We start from the raw sequence: 7,656 nt of genomic DNA on the forward strand, positions 1-7,656 counted from the left end.
TGAACTCTGTGAAGCATTTATTTGGGCTGCAATTTCTGAGGCTGGTAACTTATCCTCTGCAGCAGAGGTAACTCTGGGTCTTCCTTTCCTGTGGCTGTCCTCATGAGAGCCAGTTTCACCATAGCACTTGATGGTTTTTGCGACTGCACTTGAAGAAACTTTCAAAGTTCTTGAAATTTTCCGGACTGACTGACCTTCATGTCTTAATGTAATGATGGACTGTCGTTTCTCTTTGCTTATTTGAGCTGTTCTTGACATAATATGGACTTGGTCTTTTACCAAATACAGTGCCTTGCAAAAGTATTCATCCCCCTTGGCGTTTTTCCTATTTTGTTGCATTACAACCTGTAATGTAAATTGATTTTTATTTGGATTTCATGTTTGGACATACACAAAATAGTCCAAATTGGTGAAGTGAAATGAAAAAAATAACTTGTTTCAAAAAATTCTAAAAAATAATTAACGGAAAAGTGGTGCGTGCATATGTATTCACCCCCTTTGCTATGAAGCCCCTAAATAAGATCTGGTGCAACCAATTACCTTCAGAAGTCACATAATTAGTTAAATAAAGTCCACCTGTGTGCAATCTAAGTGTTACATGATCTGTCACATGATCTCAGTATATATACACCTGTTCTGAAACGCCCCAGAGTCTGCAACACCACTAAGCAAGGGGCACCACCAAGCAAGCGGCACCATGAAGATCAAGGAGCTCTCCAAACAGGTCAGGGACAAAGTTGTGGAGAAGTACAGATCAAACCTGCCAAGAGAGGGCCGCCCACCAAAACTCACGGACCAGGCAAGGAGGGCATTAATCAGAGAGGCAACAAAGAGACCAAAGATAACCCTGAAGGAGCTGCAAAGCTCCACAGCGGAGATTGGAGTATCTGTCCATAGGACCACTTTAAGCCGTACACTCCACAGAGCTGGGCTTTACGGAAGAGTGGCCAGAAAAAAAGCCATTGCTTAAAGAAAAAATTTGCAAACACGTTTGGTGTTCGTCAAAAGGCATGTGGGAGACTCCCCAAACATATGGAAGAAGGTATGCTGGTCAGATGAGACTAAAATTGAGCTTTTTGGCCATCAAGGAAAACGCTATGTCTGGCGCAAACCCAACACCTCTCATCACCCCGAGAACACCATCCCCACAGTGAAGCATGGTGGTGGCAGCATCATGCTGTGGGGATGTTTTTCATCGGCAGGGACTGGGAAACTGGTCAGAATTGAAGGAATGATGGATGGCGCTAAATACAGGGAAATTCTTGAGGGAAACCTGTTTCAGTCTTCCAGAGATTTGAGACTGGGACGGAGGTTCACCTTCCAGCAGGACAATGACCCTAAGCATACTGCTAAAGCAACACTCGAGTGGTTTAAGGGGAAACATTTAAATGTCTTGGAATGGCCTAGTCAAAGCCCAGACCTCAATCCAATTGAGAATCTGTGGTATGACTTAAAGATTGCTGTACACCAGCGGAACCCATCCAACTTGAAGGAGTTGGAGCAGTTTTGCCTTGAAGAATGGGCTAAAATCCCAGTGGCTAGATGTGCCAAGCTTATAGAGACATACCCCAAGAGACTTGCAACTGTAATTGCTGCAAAAGGTGGCTCTACAAAGTATTGACTTTGGGGGGGTTGAATAGTTATGCACGCTCAAGTTTTCTGTTTTTTTGTCTTATTTCTTGTTTGTTTCACAATAAAACATATTTTGCATCTTCAAAGTGGTAGGCATGTTCTGTAAATGAAATTATACAAACCCCCAAAAAATTCATTTTATTTCCAGGTTGTGAGGCAACAAAATAGGAAAAATGCCAAGGGGGTGAATACTTTCGCAAGCCATTGTAGGGCTATCTTCTGTATACCACCCCTACCTTGTCACAACACAACTGATTGGCTCAAATGCATTAAGAAGGAAAGAAATTCCACAAATTAACGTTTAATAAGGCACACCTGTTAATTGAAATGCATTCCAGGTGACTACCTGAAGAATCTCAAATATAGAATATATTTAGATTTGATTAACACTTTTTTTGCTACATGATTCCATATGTGTTATTTCAGTTTTGATGTCTTCACTATTATTCTACAATTGTAGAAAATAGTAAAAATAAAGAAAAACCCTTGAATGAGTAGGTGTGTGTCCAAACTTTTGACTGGTACTATATTTATCCTATATACAAATAAAAAAAAGTGGTGCGCTGGGCCTTTAGTAGTCCTGTATTAGCGGACCGAAATAACCATCTGTAGCGAGGGCAAATTATTGCATCTTGTTATTATATTTAGCTACCAGTTTTTTTGTTATGAATAAGAGTTTCATCATATATTCTCCATTTGCACGAGGCTACTACTACCAGGCTACTTTTGCCTTCTTGCAAAGCAATATACCTATTTCAACCACTAGAAACTGTGCACACACATGTTCTAAAGTTTGCTGGAGGATGAGGACATCAAGTTCAGTTTTTATAAATGCCTTTTGCGTGAAAACTGGAGCGCTTATGTTTTGGGAAATATTTCGCGTGTATGGAACGTCTCTAAATGAGGCACCTGCGTCTCAATATGACTGACTCCCAGTTAAAAAAATTATAGTACAAAATAAATTCAGGGCCACTCAGGTGCTAAAATGGCGTAATGCTAAATGTGGTCTCTCCTGTCTTGTAATTCTATTTCTACGTATGTTGTTGCTGGACTTGTTTGTTTGTTTGTATCCATAACAACAAAAGTTCAACAATGATTTAGAACCGCAGCTATTGTGCTTCTTGGCTGGAGTTTGGGTAAGTACATAACATAACTGAGAAGAAGGTCTTTATTAGTTACTGTATGAAGCTATGCCATTACATTTTTCACACGATAACATTTGGCTTAATAAATAATTTCTTTATAATAGTGTATCTTAAAATAAAGGATTTATTTTTTGTCAACAATGGTGGGGAGTGGAGTGTGTGTGTAGGCTACAAATATAAAAATAAAAATCACATTCTTTATTGCATTGCGATTTATTTCACCAATCAAATTCATGAAAATGTTGGGCTGTTACTGTACAGACAACTGGGTAGCCTGGGCCCTAGTCAAAATAGTGCACTATACTAGGAATAGGGTACCATTTGGGACGTATTATTTGGGATTCACATTGATAGATACAATGATATGTTGTGTTCCAGGGGATTGGCCAGCAGTATGTCTGAGAACCGGCATGTGACAGTAGGCTTCGGCCAGGGTAGTAAGGTCGACAGTGTGCTCATGGGCAGCCGGATGACCCACATCCGAGAGGCCCCGGCTGGGCAGCGGGATCCAGGCAAGCCCCAGTCTTTAGGCCCGAGGAATCGGCGCCTGATGCACCAGAGCACCCTGTCACTAGGGCACCCACAGGCATCTGGGACCAGCTACACCACCACACACACTCAGGTTAGTACCAATTAGATGGTATTATAGAACTGTACCAGTACCACACACACACGAGCAGTATGAGCACTTTTACTGTTTGAATAAAGGAACTATAATATCGGGGTGTGTGTCTGTCTTTGGTATGACGTGAGTGATGTCGTGAGATCCTCTTCCTGGTTCTCTCCAGAGTTACTGTGGGTGGGCAGCCGACGGCCAACCGCTGGTCTTCTTTCCCCGAGATCCCGCCTACCCCTCCCAGCACGCCAGTCAGCTGGACCTGAGTCACACATCCACCAGCCAATCACAGACACACAGCAGAGACATCCATGGCCCCAAAGACATCATCCCGGTACGACCAACTGTCAGTCTCAATGAATGAATGAATGATCGTCAGTTGAGCTTTATTTCATTCCGTGTTGTCTCAGTGAAACACGTCAGTTAAATATAGTGACTACATGGTCATACAGGGATGTCTTCAGTACTCAATGTCACGTAGGATCATATTTAGAGGAAGGAAACCACTGAATAGAATACCTCTATTCATCTCTCTCTTCCCCCCTCCCCCACACCTCCATCTTTCTTCCCCCCTTCCCCTCTCCCTATCTTCCATCCCTCTCCCTATCTTCCCTCCCTCCCTCCCTCCCTCTCCCCATCTTCCCTCCTCCCTCTCCCCATTTTCCCTCCCCCATCTTCCCTCCCTCCCTCCCTCTCCCCATTTTCCCTCCCTCCCCATCTTCCCTCCCTCTCCTCTCCCCATCTTCCCTCCCTCTTCCCTCCCCTCGTCTTCACTCCCCTCTCCCGCCCTCTTCCCTCTCCCCATCTTCCCTCCCTCTTCCCTCCCTCTCCTCATCTTCCCTCCCCCTCCCTCTCCTCTCTCCATCTTCCCTCTCCCTCTCCTCTCCCCATCTCCCTCCCTCTCCTCTCCCCATCTTCCTCCCTCTCCTCTCCCCATATTCCTCCCTCCCTCATCTTCCTCCCTCCCTCTCCCCATCTTCCCTCCCTCCCCTCTCAATTTTCTCCTCATCTTCTCTCCCTCCCTCTCCATCTTCCCTCCCTCCCCATCTTCCCTCCCTCTCCTCATCTTCCCTCCCTCCCCCATCTTCCCCCCCCCTCTCCTCTCCCCATCTTCCCTCCCCTCCCTCCCTCTCCTCATCTTCCTCCCTCTCCCTCTCCCTCCCTCTCCCCATCTTCCCCCTCCCTCCCTCCATCTTCCCTCCCCCTCCCTCCCTCTCCTCATCTTCCCTCCCTCTCCCATCTTCCTCCCTCTCCCTCTCCCTCCCTCTCCTCTCTCCTCCCTCTCCCCATCTTCCCCCCCCTTCTCCCCTCTCCCATCTTCCTCCTCCTCTCCTCTCTCCCTCTCCCCATCTTCCCTCCCTCTCCTCATCTTTCCTCCCTCCCTCCTCTCCCCCATCTCTCCCTCTCCCATCTTCCCTCCCTCTCCCTCTCCCTCCTCCCATCTTCCCCTCCCTCCCCCATCTTCCCCCCTCCCTCCCCTCTCCCATCTTCCCCCCTCCCTCCCTCTCCCATCTTCCTCCTCCCTCCCTCTCCTCTCCCCTCCCTCCCTCTCCTCATCTTCCCCTCCCTCCCATCTTCCTCCCTCTCCCTCTTCCCTCCCTCCCCTCCCTCTCTCCTCTCCCCCTCCCTCCCTCTCCTCTCCCTCTCCTCTCCTCTCTCCTCCCTCCCTCCCTCCCTTCCTCCTCCTCTCCTCTCCCCATCTTCCCTCCCTCTCCCTCTCCCCATCTTCCTCCCTCTTCCCTCCCTCCTCATCTTCCCTCCCCCCTCCCTCTCCCCATCTTCCCTCCCTCCCTCCCTCTCCTCATCTCCCTCCCTCTTCCCTCCTCATCTTCCTCCCCCTCCCCTCCTCTCCCCATCTTCCCTCTCCCCATCTTCCCTCCCCTCCCTCCCTCCACTTCCCTCCCTCCTCCCTCCCTTCATCTTCCCTCCCTCTCCCTCTCCCTCTCCTCTCCCTCCCTCTCCCCATCTTCCCCCTCCCTCCCCTCATCTTCCCCCCTCCCTCCCTCTCCCCATCTTCCCTCCCTCCCTCTCCCTCTCATCTCCTCTCCCCATCTTCCTCCCTCTCCTCATCTTCCCTCCCTCCCTCTCCCCATCTTCATCTCCCCTCCCTCCCCATCTTCTCTCCCTCTTCCCTCCCCTCATCTTCCTCCCTCTACCCTCCCTCTCCTCATTTTCCCTCCCCCCTCCCTCTCCTCTCCCTATCTTCCCTCCCCCTCCCTCTCCTCTCCCCATCTTCCCTCCCTCTCCTCTCCCCATCTTCCCTCTCCCCATATTCCCTCCCTCCCCTCATCTTCCCTCCCTCCCTCTCCCCATCTTCCCTCCCTCCCCTCTCAATTTTCTCCTCATCTCCTTCCTCTCCCCTCCCCTCCCCATCTTCCCTCCCTCTCCTCATCTTCCTCTCCCTTCCCCATCTTCCCTCCCCCTCCCTCTCCTCTCCCCATCTTCCCTCCTCCATCCCTCTCCTCATCTTCCCTCCCTCTCCCCATCTTCCCTCCCTCTCCCTCTCCTCTCCCTCCCTCTCCCCATCTTCCTCCCTCCCTCTCATCTCCTCTCCCCATCTTCCCTCCCTCTCCTCTCCCCATCTTCCCTCCCTCTCCTCATCTTCCCTCCCCCCCTCTCCCCATCTTCATCTCCCCTCTCCCCATCTTCACCCCCTCCCTCCCATCTTCTCTCCCTCTTCCCTCCCCTCATCTTCCCTCCCTCTCCCCGCCCTCTTCCCTCTCCTCATCTTCCCTCCCTCTTCCCTCCCTCTCCTCATCTTCCCTCCCCTCCTCTCCCCATCTTCCCTCCCCCCTCCCTCTCCTCTCCCCATCTTCCCTCCCTCCCCCCTCCCTCTCTTCTCCCCATTTTCCCTCTCCCCATTCCCTCTCTCCCCATCTCTCCCTCCCCTCTCAATTTTCTCCTCATCTTCTCTCCCTCCTCTCTCCTCCCTCCCCATCTTCCCTCCCCCCCTCCCCATCTTCCCCTCCCTCTCCTCTCTCCATCTTCCCTCCCTCATCTTCCCTCCCTCTTCCCATCTTCCCCCCTCTCCTCATCTTCCCTCCCCTCCCTCCCTCTCCCCATCTTCCCTCCCTCTCCCCATCTTCCCTCCTCCTCTCCCCATCTTCCCCCTCTCCTCATCTTCTCCCTCTCTCTCCCCCCTCTCCCCATCTTCCCTCCTCTCTCTCCCCATCTTCCTCCCTCTCCCCCTCTCCCCATCTTCCCCCCTCTCCCTCTCCCTCTCCCCATCTTCCCTCCCTCCCTCCCTCTCATCTCCTCTCCCCATCTTCCCTCCCTCTCCTCTCCCCATCTTCATCTCCCCTCCCTCCCCATCTTCTCTCCCTCCCTCTCCTCTCCCTATCTTGCCTCCCTCCCTCTCCCTCTCTTCCCTCCCCTCATCTTTCTCCCTCCAGTTCAATGTTCTTCATAGGCTGGGTCAGAGTAACTGGTCTCGTAATCGCGAGGGTGTGGCCATGAGAGAGGTGACCAATCCCAAGGAGCCCACCCCCTACTGGACGACCTATCGCAGTGAGCACAGGGGTCCTAGCCCCTTCCCCTCACCACACAGCCCCACTGGTAGACCCACACTGTGGCATCAACATGATATACTGACAGGTAATACACACAGCATGCTCACGTGTAACACACACATACAATTACACACACTTTCTAGGCTCTAATGTAAACCCACAGTATCCTCACAGATAACACACAGTTCTGTGCTAACCACAGCTGTGTGTGTGCGCGTGTGTGTCAGGTGAGGCCAGGAATCCAGCAGGTCCAGGTAAAGCTAGGAGACAGTCTGGAGAGAGAGTCCTGTGGGCTGCGCGACGCTGGGAGACGGACTGCTGTGCCCTCCGACTCAACTAAACACACACAATAAAACTGTACACACACTCTACAAATCAACTGAGCACACTCAAAACCAACTCTGACCGAACTGAGTGCAGTTCAGTCCAACACTCAAAGACAAGACACTTAAATACTACCAAAACCACTCAAATAACACTCCATCTCAAGTCAGAACAACTCACTGGCATAACACTACTTCAGACTAATAAACCTGCTCCCTGAAGCTCACTGTCCTGGCAGATCTGGGCTGAGTGTTAAACACTGTCCTGGCAGATCTGGGCTGAGTGTTAAACTGTCCTGGAGGGTGCCTTTTCACTTAACCTCTACGGGATCGGTATCCCGGATATGGGACGGTTGAGCTAATGTGCGCAAATGTGATTAGCATGACTGTTGTAAGTAACAGCAAACTTTCCAGGACATAGACATGTCTTA

The 7,656-nt window shown here is 50.5% G+C and overlaps 1 protein-coding gene across 1 annotated transcript; it reads left to right on the forward strand.

The window, feature by feature from the left end:
* Positions 1-2,709: 2,709 nt before the first annotated feature.
* On the forward strand, positions 2,710-7,587 carry LOC121570695. The gene is made up of 5 exons (XM_041882169.1): positions 2,710-2,768; positions 3,156-3,399; positions 3,566-3,727; positions 6,786-6,987; positions 7,130-7,587. The coding sequence occupies exons 2-5, from the start codon at positions 3,172-3,174 to the stop codon at positions 7,240-7,242; spliced, it is 705 nt and encodes a 234-aa protein (XP_041738103.1). The 5' UTR covers positions 2,710-2,768; positions 3,156-3,171; the 3' UTR covers positions 7,243-7,587.
* Positions 7,588-7,656: the final 69 nt, after the last annotated feature.

This window comes from Coregonus clupeaformis, unplaced genomic scaffold (genome assembly GCF_020615455.1).
Source record: "Coregonus clupeaformis isolate EN_2021a unplaced genomic scaffold, ASM2061545v1 scaf0093, whole genome shotgun sequence".
Lineage (NCBI taxonomy): Eukaryota > Metazoa > Chordata > Actinopteri > Salmoniformes > Salmonidae > Coregonus > Coregonus clupeaformis.

What these genes read in the sequence shown, in the direction of transcription:
- LOC121570695 (XM_041882169.1), top strand. Translation starts at nt 3,172, where the DNA reads ATGTCTGAGAACCGGCATGTGACAGTAGGCTTCGGCCAGGGTAGTAAG. An exon ending in ACACCACCACACACACTCAG is followed by an intron (nt 3,400 to 3,565) that starts GTTAGTACCAAT and finishes GGTTCTCTCCAG; the next exon opens with AGTTACTGTGGGTGGGCAGC. An exon ending in TCAACATGATATACTGACAG is followed by an intron (nt 6,988 to 7,129) that starts GTAATACACACA and finishes CGTGTGTGTCAG; the next exon opens with GTGAGGCCAGGAATCCAGCA.